Consider the following 17,079-nt stretch of genomic DNA (forward strand, 5'->3'; position numbering starts at 1 on the left):
CTAAATCCACGTCTCCACCCTCCTTGGGGCAGTGTGGCTGCCATTCACATGATTCTAGTTAACCAGAATTCTAGTTCCTCTTCCATACCCTTTCATTCCCTCAAGTCTCAATACCTCTTCCAACTCTCAGCAGATTAGTGTGTCTCCTATCTCTCAATTTAGAAGCCATCAAACAAGAATTAAAATTTTATTAACACAAAAATGAAAACGAGTAGTGGGTGAAGGCCTTCCATTTTCAAGTAGCTTTGGGACTTGAATTAGACATATATTAGACTGTTCAGTATTGTTCCTCAGGTCACTGATGCTCTGAGGGTTTTCATTTGTTTTTTGTTTTCTCTTTTCTGTGTTTCATTTTGGGTAGTTTCGATACTTTATCTTCAAGTTTAATAATTTTTTTCTTCTGTACTGTCTATTCTGCTGTTAGAAGCTACACAAGCCATAAGATACTAGAATGACATCTTTGCTAAAATATTTAAAGAAAAGAAACAGTCAACCCAGACTTCAGAGAAAATAACTTTTAAAAATAAAGGTAAAAGAGAAAGGAAAACCAAGAAACACACTTTTAACTACAGAGAACAAACTAAGGGTTACCAGAGGGGAAGGCATGGGGGGATGGGTTAAACAGATGCTGTGGATTAAGGAGGGCAATTGTAGTGATGAGCACCAGGTGTTGTATTAAGTATTAAATCACTAAATTCTACACCTGAAACTAATATTACACTGTAGGTTAACTTACTAGAATTTAGATAAAATCTTAAAAAAATAAAAATGAAGATAAAGTAGAAGGCAAAGATGAGGGGGGGGAAAGCCTTGATCCTTAAAGTGAATTATGTAAAAAAATTAACTCAAAAAGGATTTAGTATACCTCAAATGGAAAAACAACCTCATTACATTTCTGATATCAAGCACACCACAAAAAAACAAACAAAAAACAAAAAAACCCAAACAACAACAACAACAAAAAATTCCTGATAATTAATTTGTCATACTGAATGTTTTCTTGAGAAAGACTGTTTAACTGAAAGCTTTGCACTTTGTTGAGGGGGCAGGAACCCTTCAATACCAGACATGGGATTCACAAATCAGGGCTCCATAAGCCTGGGTGCACTCTGACCACTGACTACTTGCCCAGCGGTGCCAGGGCATTCACGAGTGCTCTTACCACAGCCAGCTGGAACACCTTAAAGGCCCAAGATGATAAGTCACTTTGCTGCTGAAATGCAAATGCTAAGACAGCATTAAAATACATTACTTATTAATACATCCAGATTGAATTTTTTTTTTCCTTAGGAGGGAATATCAAGTCTGATAGAAATGGGGTCTAGAAAAGAGAGAGAAAACAGGCAAAGAGTATAGGGATAGAGAGAAAAATCCACCAAGGGAGAAGGAAGATGAAAGAACTGGAATGATGTAAAACTGAAGAAAATGTAGCTCTAATCACAATTTTCTACCAGGTAGGTCCATCAGTCCGCCAAATGGAAAATTACATGGAATTCTCAGATGCTCAAAAATAGCACCTGCCCTTCACTCCAATTTTTCATTCTTTTACTATGATAATAATATATCAGCATAAAAAGTTTTGAAAATCATCATAATCATAATGCCTGAGTGTAATTTTCATTTTGTGTAATTCCTTTCAGTCTCAACACACTTTTATCTTAACAGTTATAAACAAAGTGTAAATAAAGCTTTATATTCTGCCTTTTTGTTTAATATATCACATGTATTTTTTTATTTTACAATGCAGTATTTACCATTTTTAATGGCTAATATTTTGAGCTAATATAATTTATGTACCCATTCTCCTACTATTAGACATCTAAATTGATTCCTATTTTTTACTATTAAAAATACAATTTTGAGAAGTACTTTTTCCATAGACATACCCATATTGTTGAACTACTATTATCGCCAATACTTCCATCGAACCCCCTTCCCACTGAGAACTGTCCTATCCCCCATGGGAGTAATACCTGTGGTCATATTTGTAAATTTATTTGGACCCCGACCCTTGCCCCAGCTGGCTGAGCTACAGAAAACACCTGACTCAAGCTAAACCAATTAGAATTTCTCTTTCAGGAATATAAAAAGCGTGTCACTGATGGCTCTGGAGCTGGGGAAGCCATTTCCCGTGTGTATGGAAGCCGAGAGCTTCTGCAGAGCCAGTTTTTTGGTACAAGACAGGGACACAGATTCCCAGAGGACTATAATGGACTACTTACCAAATTGATTGTACTTTCTGATCCTAGCCCAACAAATAATGATGATGCCAGCAGCTGCTTTTCCTTCTCCTCTTTAGATTGGGTAAGGACTTGACACTGATCCTTTTTTGTTACAGCTTGGTCTACATTCTCCATTATTATACTCTCTTGAGGAACAGGCAGAGCTTCAGTTTCATCCCCAGTTTTGCCTTCCTTCTTGGGAAGATAACCCTCTTTCCCCCACAATTTCTTTATACCTTCCAGCTTCAAGCTATTTGTCCTAAGGAGATTAAGAATGAAATCAAGTCAACTTAAATAACTGCTGAAGAGTTACTTTCTCGAGGCATTTTTTAAAACACATCATTGCCATGGCCTCTTAAAAACAGCTTTCAGGGGGACCTGGGTGGTTCAGTCGGTTAGGCATCCAACTCTTGATTTCGGCTCAGGTCACGATCTCAGGGTTGTGAGATCAAGCCCTGCATCAGGCTTTGCACTGGGCATGAAGTCTTCTTGGGATTCTCTCCCTCTGCTCCCACCCCCTGCTCACACGCTCTCTCTCAATCCTCTCTCTCTCCCCGCCAAATAAATAAATATATACATACATACAGCTTTTATACTGTACTCCATATGTCAGGAAGTAAAATGTAGATTTTATTTTAGCTTCAGCCAATGCCCCCTAACCCCCCAGCTAAAGGATTGAAGGCAAAAGAACTCTAGATTTAGTTAAAAATTTCAGATCACTTGATTTTCATTTTACTGTTTGAATAAAGTTATCCAAAAACAGAACTACTATAAATTAGTTCCTTTCCTCCACTGACTTTTCAAAAATACCTCTAATGCTGATGAGTTAAAGATCAGAAATGACTCTTAAGTTTCTTAGCCATAGTCACCCAATGAAGGAACTGACCCTACATAAATTCATTAAATAAAATCCTGTTGAAAGCAAAAAATCATTCAAATCCATTCCTATCCAAAAAGTTTTCTTAATGTGAACACTAGATACATTTTCAACTATTATAAGTGTACTTTTATTAAAATGAAATGAGGTTTGATCTATAAAAGAAAAAAGAGTTTTGGAAAAAGCATGTAGATGAGTTTTTTTATGCTCGAACTGAAGAAGAACTAAAAGTAGTGATTAGAATTTGAACTCACCTCCTACTGTGTCAAAAGTTACAGCTGTGAATAATCCCAAGTGCAGGCTGAAACAGCCAAAGATTACCTTTATTGTTTTCATATAAGAACTATGTGTCCATTGCACTTGGCTCATTTAAGCATCACTGTCATTGTCCAAAACAGCATTTTAAAATTTGTACCACAAGATAACCAGATCATGAAATGAATCTAAAAGAAAAACTCAGAAATATCTTTACTGGTTATTAGTCCCTTCTAATTTATTGGAATCACGATCAATTTAATTTTCTATACTATGCCAGAAACAGACAGGTGGTTACACTTCATACTGAGTGAAGAACTAATGCTATTAAATACTAATTGGCTGAAAGAAAATCTGAATGTTAATAAAGAATGCCCTAGAGGGAATTAGTACAATCCTCCTCAATGAATTTTACTGCCGACTGTTCCTTTACAAATATCTTGATTTCTCCCTTTCTTTCAGGCATCCAAAATAGCCTTCTAAAAAAGTTTTTTTTTTAGAAAAAATAAAACTATTAGTTATCCATCAGACCTCTTAGAAGAAAACCAGGTGTTCTTGCATGAGCAGATCCAAAAGTGGTCACAGGAAGATGCCCCCCAGCATCTCTAGGATGCTCAACAGCAGCAACTCAAAGGGATTCATAAATGCCCAGTGTTTCTGTAACCCTGTTTATCAAAACATATCCTTTAATTAAGAAGAAAAAGGGCAACTCCCCAAGTTTTACTAATAAGTAATTAAATATCAGTTAACAAGTTAAGTGTGGTGGACCCTGAGATGCTCCATCCAGATCCTTCAATAAAGGACTTGTTGCCCCAATTGTTGGGAGTACAGCCCTCTCTGGGATTGCCTTGGCCGCAGAGGGACACCTTGCCTGAGACCATACCTCTCCCTGGACAGCCCATACCCAGTGACTGATGAACAGAAGTACAGAGTCCTGGCCACCCATGTGGACCCAACTCAGGACAACTCTGAAGGGCCACTCTAACTTCCGAGCTCCCCATGGGGTCAGCAGAGACTGCTGTTAGACTGCATTGCACCTTAACTTTTTCCTCTGCCCAAACCTGCTTCTTTCTCCTTCCTTCCACAGGTGGTCATCACAAGGGCACTCCTTAATATTCTGCATGCTAAATCCATCATGAGGGGCGCCTGGGTGGCACAGCGGTTAAGCGTCTGCCTTCGGCTCAGAGCGTGATCCCGGCGTTATGGGATCGAGCCCCACATCAGGCTCCTCCACTATGAGCCTGCTTCTTCCTCTCCCACTCCCCCTGCTTGTGTTCCCTCTCTCGCTGGCTGTCTCTATCCTGTCGAATAAATAAATAAAATCTTTAAAAAAATAAATAAATAAAAAATAAATAAATAAATCCATCATGGAATGCACTTCCCAGGGAATCCAATCCACAACAGGCAAAATAGGAAAGGAGAGGAAAAATAAGACTGAAAGGAGCTTTAAGCTACTTAAAAAATTTTTCTGGCATATTTCAATTGCATACATGCCTATTATCAACATAAATTCTTTCTGTCATGGATTATATATTGGCAGCCTAAAAAGCAGGAAAAATAAACAAGAGCACAAAATATGCTTCTTTATGATATGAAACATACTTTTTTTTTTAACATGAGTCATCTTTGCCTGGGTTTTGACAACAATGTAACTCGTGGTTTTACGTGTTATACCTTTGTATTGTTTTTAATCAGATCATTCAAAGACAGATGTAAATTCTGGCCAAGCTAACCTTCAAAAAACTAGGGATACACTTTAATTCAGCTCTAGGAATTCCCTTTTGAGATAGCCCCCCAATAGGGCCTAAGGTAAGAAATTCTAAATTGGGCTTGCTACTACTTTATTCTCAGTTCGCCAGAGATTGCAGAAGAGTGACAGTCTGCTCTGTAAAGCTGATTTGCCTTGTCAATTACCACAGAGGTTCCCAATTCTGAAATCAGGCGTGAGCTGTGGTCCTCTTTGGAAAGAAATTTTAAATTCATCCCTCATGTTCCATTTCATGGTAACACAGCATATGTATTATTCCTTAGCAGCTCTGCCAAATGTCATTTCTCTCAGAGCAGTACATGTATATGTATAGGACTTACAAGGATCGTCAAGTCCCCCAGATCTTAGTTCAGTACTAAACAAACAGATGCTGTCACCTGTTGTGCATGTAAAAGAGACCTAGTTTCCTCCCTGCGTTTAGAGGGTTCCTGTCCTCTCCTTCCCTTGTCCCGCTGTTCTGTTTGGGGCACTTTCCATTCACCTCTACATTCAAATGCTCACAAATCATATCTGTTCCCCATACTTGGAATACCAAAATTAAATGTCTGGGAAAGAAAAAGGTGTCAACAGAGCAGGAAAAAAGGCTAAGAAAGAGAATTTCATTCAGCATATCATCCTATATTCCTCATCATCTATGTGTCATTCTTCTGGTATATATTCTTCCAACCATCGTGCTGGAAGACTGACAAATGCAGAGACGAACATAAAATAAAGTGAGTGACTCCATAATGAACCTATGAGGACTCAAAATTCAAATGTCATCTTTCAAAGTTGCCACCTTTGAGATTTTATTTCATTTATTCCAACAAAGCTACCATTATTCAAAACATTTTTTAATAAGCACTGAATAATATATGGAGCTGGTGAATCACTATATTGTACACCGGAAACTAACGTAACACTGCATGTTAACTACACTGTGATAAAATTTTTAAAAAGTTTTTTTTAACTCTTTTAGAAGCTCCTTCACAAACAAGGAAGCCATTTTCATTACTTTATGTCACATCAATAACCAAAGTTACCCAGAATGATCACTAATTTCATTTGGTTAACTCAGCTTCTGGATATTGATAATGATGGCAATGACAATTAATATTAATAGTAGCAGCTACCATGTATCAATCACTTATTATGCACTGGATTTTATGAGGCACTTTATATATATTATCTCACTTTTTTAACTTAGTCACATTTCTAAAATTTACTTCTATTTCCAAAATAAAAATCTACCTAAAAAGACTGAAGATTTGGCTCCACAGAAGACATTTAGATAAATGTATCACCAATTTTCATGGTGGCAGGAAAGCAGCTCCAGAGGTATTTTGAGCAAAGTATACAGCTTACTTAAATGAAGTCAGTCATCTTATTTTATGTTCATCTCTGTACTGCCAATCTTCCAATGAAATGGTTGTAAGAAGATTATGGGGAATGTAGAATGATATGCTGAATACTCACCTGTGTATAAAAGTTCTCACACACTTCTTTAAAAAAATGTGTGTGTAAACATATGTGTATGTCAAATATATGTATAAATGTGTGTATAACACACATACAGACATACATACATACACATACATACACGCAATACACAGTAATAACACACACATCATTATTATGTGTAAAGCCTATATATATTACTGTCTTGGAAGTAAGCAAGCTCTCTACAAGTTCTCTTGTACAACATCGACACCTTGAAAGCAATAAACAGAAACAACTGAAACAACAGACCATGCAGAATTCAGCTTTAAGGGACGCTTCTACATTTAAACACATTTAAATACTCCTATGCTCTCAATTTTAATACGAAAGGAACTTACTCTTTCAGCCCAGTCTCTGCACTATTCCCAGATATATCTGAACCAAGAGAAATGCCAGCAGGAGACTGTCGTCCAGTGAAGCCAGATGAAGAAAAGCAGAGTCCATATGGTTCAAAATTGAGAACTAGAATTTTAAAACAATAACAGAAGTTCATACTTAAAACAAAGCAAAAGTTAGCGGGGAAAAGCAGAAATTATCAAAGTTACCATTCACTACTGAAATAAAATAACTGAAGGTTAGAATCCAATGAAAACTTTTATTTTTTTATTTTATTTTTTTAAGTAACCTCTACACCCAACATGGGGCTCAAATCTACAACCACAAGATGAAGAGCTGCATGCTCCACCAGCTGAGCCAGCCAGACACCCTTCCAATGACACTTTTTAAGCTGGAAGGGTCTCTGAGATGATCTAATCAAATAATTCTAGTAATAATAATAAAGTAGCTATGATTTATCGAATGTCTATACCATTTGCATGCTATTAGTTGATCAAAGACAACGGTACTTCACTTTTATCTTTTCACCACCCTTAGAAGCTAAAGTAATATCCAATTAGGAAAGACAACTGATAAACCAGGTCACTGAAAAGTGGCTGCTCCCAGACAAAAATGTTTAATGAGCTATGAATGAAGACAGAACCATGCTTTTGTTTAACAAAATGCTCTTACGCACATTCCTATACTGAATGGACTAATGGAGCCCTCAATGTGAAATTTCCCTTACTAAAAAGAATACGGTTTACTCAGGTTCAGATTCCTTTGAATCTGTATTCCCAAATGAATTCAATCAAGAGCCATAAAAATTCATATTGTTATTATGGTGGAGCAGATGTCAATATCCATTCTCCTCCTTTAAGTAACAGAACCCTCGCTTCTTAGCTAGGTACATCGCCACCCAGAAAGAAATGACATTTCCAGACTCCTCTGCCATGTGCTTGAGCACTGGCCAATGAAATTACGTACACATTCTGTGCACAACTTCTGGGAGGATCTTCCTGGAAGAAAAAAACATCTTTCTTCTCTCCCTTCCTCCTTTACATTCATGAAGGCATCATCAATCCTTGGCTGCCTACTTCTGGAATTTCTTTAACGGAAAAGAGCAGTAATCTTCTACCTTGTATAAGGCTACATTGTGTTTGTTTTCTAATATGCTATGTAGCTATACCTAATCCTAACGGGCATATTTTTATCTTTCTGGACTATCTGGATTACAATACAAGGGACCTTCTTAAATCATAAGAAGTGCCTTATAAAATATAAATGTGAACTTCTCTAATTATTATCTTAGAGAAACTGCAGCAGAGTTTAACATGAACTTACAAAAGATCACAAAAATAGGAAAAATGATAGAGCCAGATAAGAAATCAGATACCCTGGTTCTAGAGGTCCACTCTCAAGTATTCTATTATATTGTCTCCTCCAGAAACAGCAACTAATCTAAAGAGAACTAAATACATTAGTTTAGGATAGAATAAATAAATTCTATATCTAAAAGAATGATATAGAAGAGAAATCAACATGCAGTAGAAAAAAAAATAGGCTCATTAATAACCAGGAGAACTGAGTTCTTGATATACATCGGGTATGAACTGGGTACATGAACTAGACTTTAACTTCTCTGTCTGTAAAGTGAAGAGTCTGGGCTAAACAGTTTCCAGATGCTGACGGGATAACCAGGATCAAGCTGACTTTGTAGAATCTCCCACATAGAGCCAAGCTTTCACAGATTCACAAACAAAAGACACAGCAGTAGGGCTCAAAAATCTGTATCATTTTTTAAAACTCTCTGTGATTCTGATTCATAATCATGTTTGGAAATCACTTCTCTAAAGACAATTATCATATCGTTTCACTCATACGCAGAACATAAGGAACAGCGCAGAGGACCACAGGGGAAGGGAGGGAAAACTGAACGGGAAGAAATCAGAGAGGGAGACAAACCATGAGAGACTCTGGACTCCGGGAACCAAACTGAGGGTTACAGAAGAGACGGGAGTGGGGTGATGAGCACTCAGTATTATATGAAACTAATGGATCACTGAACACTACATCAAAAACTAATGATGTACTATATGCTGGCTAATTAAACAATAAAAAAAAAATCACTTCTCTAAATCCTTCCAAGGTCTTTTTCAACTAGAAAATCCTCCCATCGTAAACTTTTCAATCATGTGGTTTAACTTTCTGTGCCATTCTGACCTCTTTAGTAGCATCTGTGACAGTTATCAAGCCTCTGCGTTAACAAAGCAGCGATGAAGAGTTCAAGAAATGCTTCCTATGCACAAGCAAAATCAGAGTTTAAGCCAAAGATCAAGTAAAGATAAGAGTTTAAGCAAAGAGCAGAAAGAATTCAAAATCAGAGGTAGAGTTTAAGAGTGGAGAGAAAAAAAAATTGACATAGAAGGGGACAGCATCTGGAGACAGATAAAATTCCAAACCTGAGACAACAGAATTAAGCACTGTCATCTAAGGAAGGCCTGGAAAGGCTCGAGGCTGAGAATGAACTTCAAATCACATTATTTTCATTCTTCAATGAAAATTTCCCAAGATCTTTACAGAGGTGAATGACAGGGCCAAAGATTTTTTAAAAGTTAACTAGACATGTAAGAGTTCATGTGCGTGTGGGGAGCAGGAGGAAAATAACAGTATGCAAGAGTCAGAAGAAGGCAATAGATGGCTGAATTGAAATTTATATTTTTTTGGTGTCATTTTAAGATCAACCAGTTGGTTGTACTCATATGCCTACCACAGAGCTTGGAAAGTACTCAACAAAATCATGAGATTATGAATGGGGAGAAAAAGAGCTTTCAGCATTGAACTTCTCAGTATTACCATTCTGAACTCCTACAAAGATAATATTCAGTGGTCTTCTATTTACTCATATGCATACTTCCCATCCACCATCCAAACATCTCAATGATTTCCTCTTTACCAAAATCATAACAGGCATCTTTCCCTGACAGGCTACATTTCTGAAATGTAAGTTATTCTTTCTTTTCTGTTTCTAACTTTACTGACCAGATATTTTGCTGGAGGGAAGCATTCTAACACAGTTTATATAAGACTGCTTAGAATGAAAATGAAACTCACTAGTCCATGGTAACCAGATTTTTTTTTTCAAACTTCTCCACAGACATGCTCGCGTGAATATCTATCAGCTCTCTATCACAGTGACCCAACATGATAATTCCACCTTCGAGTTCTTTCAAAATTCCAGAATGGCACTTATATATATATGGAGCCTAAGACTTTGGGAATATCTCTGGGCCAACTTCTTTTTTCTGGGTATCCAAAGACCTAATCAGGGTAAACAAGTCACAGGCAGATTTAAAGAAAGATGATAAAAGTAAATATCCTCAGTTATTTACATTACATGACTATAGTACCAATTGCATAAAAAAATGATTCCCTATAATTTAGCTTGTTACAGACCTACAAAAAATTACCTTTTTCCTGAGAAAGCTTTTCCTCCTGCCGTTGGTGGTGAGGTTTGTAAGGTGCTGCCCCCTGACTAAGTTCTTCAGCCACAAAACCATCCAGAAAAGATAAAGAAGCATCTACCTATATTAAAGTGAAGCAAAAATTAGAAATTAAAAAATTTACCCTAAACAGTAGACTGTACACTCACATAACTAATTCTGACTTTTTATTAACATACAATGAATTATTTGTTTCAGGGATACAGGTCTGTGATTCATCAGTCTTACACAAAACACAGTGCTCACCATAACTAATTTTAATCCATATGTCCTAAAAATAATTTTTAACTTCAATTCTGAAAGGGCTACCAGTGCTACCAAACTCTCTAACTTTCTAAAACATCTATATTCAAATCACTTAGCTATGAATGTAACAATGTAGGTCATCTGCAGTTGTGATCAATTTCACTGCACTGCAGAATAAACTGAGCATCCAGTATGTTAGAGCATCATATGTTAGGTGCTATGACTGAGACAAAGACAGTTCCCGCCTTCATGAGAATTGTAACCTACTAGAGAAGACACCGACACCAGGAGTTGCAGGGTCTGTATGAGTTTGCTGCTGGGGGCTAAAAATAAGGTGTTGCCAAGGCTAGTTCCTTCTGGAGACTCCAAGGGAGAGTAAGTTCCTTATCTCTTTCACTTTCGGAAGGCACCACCATTCCTTGGCTTGTGGCCATATCTCTCTGATCTCTGCTTCTATTGTTCGTTGGCTTTCTCCTCTCTGACTCTTTCCTCACTTTTATAAGAACTCTTGTGATCATGCCTCTGGACAATCCAAGATAATCTCCTCATCACAAATCCTTAACTTAATCACATCTACAAAGTCCTTGTTACCAGGTAAGGTTCCAGGGATTAAGGTGCATACAACACCATGCGGAGGTCATTATTCAGACCCACAGTGACTTTCCTGTTCTCTTCTACCTGAAAATGCTTTTTCACAAATCTATGGAAAATTACTTAATTTCAGCAGGAATAGAAAGGTATGAGAGAACTGATTAAATGAAAAGAAATAAGTGATGAAGAAAGAGTAAGGGGAAAAGGAGAAAAGAAAAAGTGAGCAAAGAGTGAGATCTACACAAAAAGACATGGCAGTGGTAGCTTCAGGTTTGCTTCTCCTGCTTTAGCCAAGTGTATGCTAACAGCTCAGATAATTAGAAGAACAGGTGAATCTCAAAGAGTTAAGTGGCACGTCACACTCTGAACCTACAAAGGTTTAGTTTCATTAAGATTCTCACAAAATGAAGCTATGTCATCATCACTTTCTTCTACTAGAGGAAAGAGGAAATAGGTTACTTCCTAGTTTAATAATGTGTATAGCATATTTATTCACCATGTCAATGAATGTCTCAGGAATGCCTACCAAATACGAAAGCAAGGCCTCTGCCCTTGAGGAGCTATCTGTAAGAACCAATGAACAAAGGTTTAAAATGAATACAAGCCATGAAAATCTGAGTCAGAATTAATAGGAATGCTACCCCTCCTCTCTTCTTTCTCAACAATATGACATCTGACAAATAAAAATTTGTACAAATCTGGCTTCCTTTTGGCAATTTCCTAATTCATGCCAGTCTGGGGGAGAGACCGGTATACACTCAGAGGGTGGGTAGTAACTGAGCCCATTAGGTTAAAAAGGGTGGTGGCTAAAAGTTAGGTGGGAGAAGGAAAGGTGGGTAATCAGGTTCCAAAGTGGGAAAGAAGTTTGATACCAGGTAGACAAAATGCAACAGTATTATTTACATTCTCAAAGAAAACACAGTAATAATTAAATGACATATTAGAGAAGTTCAAAGGAAACTAAAAATGTTTAATTCTTGAATTACCGTATTTGTTAAAAGAGACTGTCACAAGATATAAATGCCTTCACTGCAGTTCTCCAAAAGAGACACTCCTCTATTCCCGACTATTTAGGGTCGCTACTGACCTAGACCTTGCAAATTCTCTCATACTAATATGAGAAAAGCTCCAACCTTCATCTTTAACGTTATGGAAACTATATTTTGATATATTCCAGATACATCACAAATGCAAGAACTATTCTGTTTATAGACAATGCGATTTTTACAAAGCTAAAATACAGATGCCTTACCACCATGTCTTCACAGCTCTTATCAACTGGAAGCAAGCTCTTCATAAGTTCCACATTCTCACGTAAGTGTTTTAATTCAAACGCATGCTGTCTCATACAAGTATCCAAAGATATGGTGAATTCCTGGATTAATCTCTCAACTATGTTAGAAGAGTGTGCTTGGGATGTCAACTTGGTAACAGCAGCGATTAACCAGGCTTTTGTTTCTGAAGAAACCGAGTCATTCATAAGTAACTTGTAGAGCTTGGTTAGAACTTCCTCTGGTGTGTCCTTATCTAAGAGGTAGTAATACTCCCCTAACACCTATGAGTAAAACAAAGAGATGTTTATATAGAAATATCAAGTTACACAGCAAATTGTACTCAGAAATCCAAACAAAGCAGCTACTGCTGGAGTCAATTTACTCTAGATTAAACATACTCTAATGGCGAATTATTAGATAAGGATAAAATTACACATTTTAGGTTCAAAATTACATAAGAATTGGAACTCGATACAAAAAGGTTTTCCACATCTTTATCATTAACAATATATAAAGCAGCATACCTTTACAAGTTCGCTTTCTTCTGAACTTCAGGTTTGGTTATTGCTTTTTACAAGCATGTCCACATTCTGCTACTGATTTTGCAATAAGCACTTAAACCAGGGGTTCTCACATGCTAATATGCATGAGAGACACCCGCGGTATTTCATAAAAATACAGATTTCTAGGTTCTACCTCCAGATATTCTGAGTTAGTATGTCCGTGGTGGGGCTCTACAATACACGTTCTGAACCAGCATCAGCTGAGTCTGATGTACACGATCCATGGAAGAACCTCGGAGGAACACTGATCTGTGTTACATATCTTTTCCTTACATTTAACTTATTTAGGTGATACATAATCCTACGGGCCTAAGAAACATTAATAAACTGATAATTCATGGAGTGTGAGATCTTTCCTAAGTGCTACTTATGGAGTGTTTTCATGTCTTTGGCGTAACATTGGCATCAGCAGGGAAAAAAAAGGGGGGGGTGAGGTGACAGGCAAGGAAAAATTAATAGCTAGTAACAAGAACAGGAGGAAAAATAAACAGAACTAAACAAGTTCAATTTTTAAAGTAGCAAGAAAATTTTTGGTGTGGCTTAATAAGATGGAAGATAGCTCTAGAAAAGCCAGTAATCGCAATCCCAGTTCAAAAATTAATGGGAAGATGGAGTAGATGCATTTTCCCCTATTCTTCCCAATAAGTACACCTAAAACCCCTTGATGTTATATATGAAGCACACATAAAAAGACACTGATAGATGGAGAGAAGAAGGCTGACTGCTAAGGACACTGGGACAGTACAGCGGGTTATCTGCTGCCTCATACACCCCAGACTGGGTACTGGTAAGCCAGCAACCTGGAAACACCAAAGGGCACAGACAAACCAGCCCCAAGAAAAGCCTGCCCTCTAGCCAAAGAGCCAGTAGGCCAGAAAACTTTCAGACAATAACCCTTCTACGCCAGCCAAGCACTGCACAGGAAAAAACCACAGACCCACCCACACCAGCAAAGACAGAGTAGAGAGCCAAGACTTCCACCTCTACCAAACTGTAAAAGACACTCCCATTCCCTCCTTCTCTGTGGTGACAGAGAAGACCCAATGGGGAGCCAGGACTTTCATCCCCACCAAGCTGTAGAGAGGCCCACTCCTCCACAGTCTCCATGAAGACCACATATGAAGCCACCTCATCTCTACCCAGGTATAAAGAGGGACCCCTCCCCCACTGGGGTGGTGTCAGGAGAAGCCTAGTAGAGAGTCAGGACTTTCACCACTGCTCAGCCATAGCAAGACGACCCCTTCACAGTGTCAGTGGAGGCCACATAGTTAGAGATCTCAACACCTGTGTCACAACACATCACCAAAAGAATCTAATCAACATTTACTGAACACACCATCCAACAACAGCAGAATACCCATTCTTTTCAAGCACCCACAGAGCATACAGTGAGACATACCTTGGGCCATAAAACAAACCTCAACAAACTTAACAGAACTGAATTCACAGAGTATTTTCTCTGATGACAATGGCATCAAACAAGAAATCAGTAACAGGAAATTTTCCAAACACTTAAAAATTAAACAACACTCTTCTATACAATTTTTCCAGAACATTCCTGACTTCAGACCAAAACCAAACCAACAGAGTAGAAAAAAATCTCATGAACAGAGATGTAAAAATTCTTAACAAGGTCTCAAGAAAACTACAAAAAAAAAAAAAATTCCTAGATTAATGAGTTCAGCAACATTGCAAAGACTGCAAAGCAAGATTGCAAAGACAAGATCAAAATACAAAAATCTATTGTACTTGAATAAACTAGCAACAAAAATGTGGGAACCAAAATTAAAAATACAACTTATTTACTACTGCTCTAAAGAAAATGAAATGTGTAAGTATAAATCTAACAAAACCTGTACAGAATCTGTATGTTGCAGAAAGACATAAAGGCAGTATAAATATATGGAGTGACAGAGGAAAAAAACGAATGGCGGCCAATACAGTAACCCAGGTAGGCAAGGATTACCAATACTAAAACCATTGGTGAAAGACAGATGAGGAAAAGATGTTCATGCACAGCCACACAGAATCACCTCACAGATTAGTAATAAGTTACTAAGGAGAAAGGGCACCTTTACAATGGAGATATCTAAAAGTCATCTTAACCAAACAATGAAACTTAAAATCACCAATGACTAGAGGAACTGATATGAGATGCATCCTGATGATGTAGTGGGAAGTACATAATATTGTCGAAGTAGTATTCTTGCTAAAAATGTTTTACCAGACCAGAAATATTGAGGCAAATTCACAATGGTGGATATTCTATAAATCAACAGTATTCATCCAAAAAATCAGTGCCATGAAAATAAAAAGAAACGGAGGATCAGTATAAAATAAAAGAAGCTAATATGACAACTAAATGTAATTTGTGAACCCTGAATGGATCCAGGATTGGGAGTAGCAGAAAAACAGCCATAAGAGACCTTTTTTGGACAAATGGATAAATGTAAACATGGACTATAGAGTAAGTGATATTAATGGACTAATGTTACATTTCTTAGGTATGATAATGGTTCTATGACAGGACAATGTCAATCTTAGAAGATCCACACTGAATTTTTTTATGGAGTGTCATGATGTCTGCAAGTCTATTGTAAATAACTCCGCAAAACACACTGTACATAGGTAGCTCTACATAACAGATGCAGTAAAGCAAAAGTAGTTAAAAATATTAACTGGGAATCTAGATGAAAAGTATAGAGGTATTTATTCTACTAGTCTTTCAACTTTCCCATATTTGAGGAAAAAAAATTCTTAAAAATCTGGGTAAAATTTAAGTTAACATGCTAACATTTGGCCAAAGTATAAAATATTAAAATATGTATATCCTATGATCCAGTAGTTGTACTTCACCAAATCTCCCCCTAAAGAAACTCACCCATATGCACACCAAAAAATACACAGAGTGACAGTATGCATGCAATTACCTATGATTGTATTACATAAAATGTGACCTTCATTGACCTTCATCTTACAAAGAGATGATCTCCTTTGCTGGCTTTGATAAAGCAAGGAGGCATGTCGGGAGGTCCACATGCAAGAAACTGAAGGCAGCTCTAGAAGCTAAGGGTAGCCTACAGTCAACAGTCTAAACCTCAAACCCTCAGTCCTATAGCTGCAACAAACTGATTTCTTCCAACAACCACATGTGCTTGGAAGTGGATCCTTCACCAGTCAAGATTCAGATCTTGGGATCTGGGAAAGAAATTGACAGCTGAAGGAGTCAGCAGAGTAGAACTGAATGACTTCTGAAGGAAATATATCGTTAGTATTTGGTTTTATAAAAAATAATGTTATAAATACATATGATCCAATGTACTTTGCTCACCCAACTCATAACTTGAAGAAATTTCTGTGGATAGAACACATTTTCCACATCTAGTAAAGTGAGATAAGACTGAACTGCATAAAGCCTTAATTGTCGATCTTCTGTTTCATCATCAAAACCTACAAAGAAATGGATACATCATTTTAACTTCCACTAAATTCTCTAAGGACTCTGTAATAAAACAGTTAATTGTTGGATCTCTATTTTACAGAATGCAGTAATTTACTAACCTTCCGCAAGCAGTCTCATAAAGTTATTGGGAATATCAGGATGCATGACATCTCCTCCCACTGAAAACACAGCATTCATTGTCTGAATAAACCAAGCATTATCAGGGGCATATGTGTCCACAGTGTTAAGAACAAGTATACTTCCAAATGCCACTTATTAAAATTATCTTTTCTGCATCAACCTTTTGAAGAGTAACCCCCAACCCATCCTACTTTGTCATTTTTCTCTTAACCTCTTCCAATAAATTATTCTATACTCCAGTTTTATGTAAAATAGGTGCTCAGTAAAAGCTTATTTATAAACTAAAACTTCATCTAGCACTGTTCCTTGTACATAACTAAGCATCCAATAAATAAGTGTGAAATAACTTAATGAAATGTTCCAGCTGACTAAGGACAAAAAATGGAAAATGATCTACACTTCA

General features: G+C 37.2%; 1 protein-coding gene across 1 annotated transcript in view; it reads right to left on the reverse strand.

Moving 5' to 3' along the window:
- Positions 1-17,079, reverse strand: part of AP4E1 (adaptor related protein complex 4 subunit epsilon 1) — a 58,364-nt gene that overhangs the window by 11,048 nt on the left and 30,237 nt on the right. The window contains exons 12-17 of the mRNA XM_040620642.1: positions 16,655-16,767; positions 16,425-16,543; positions 12,509-12,811; positions 10,387-10,501; positions 6,940-7,063; positions 2,223-2,481 (exon numbers count right to left, since the gene is read on the reverse strand). Coding sequence (XP_040476576.1) covers positions 2,223-2,481; positions 6,940-7,063; positions 10,387-10,501; positions 12,509-12,811; positions 16,425-16,543; positions 16,655-16,767 — 1,033 coding nt within the window. The remainder of the gene's footprint in view (positions 1-2,222; positions 2,482-6,939; positions 7,064-10,386; positions 10,502-12,508; positions 12,812-16,424; positions 16,544-16,654; positions 16,768-17,079) is intronic.

Source organism: Ursus maritimus, unplaced genomic scaffold (assembly GCF_017311325.1).
Source record: "Ursus maritimus isolate PB19 unplaced genomic scaffold, ASM1731132v1 scaffold_35, whole genome shotgun sequence".
NCBI lineage: Eukaryota > Metazoa > Chordata > Mammalia > Carnivora > Ursidae > Ursus > Ursus maritimus.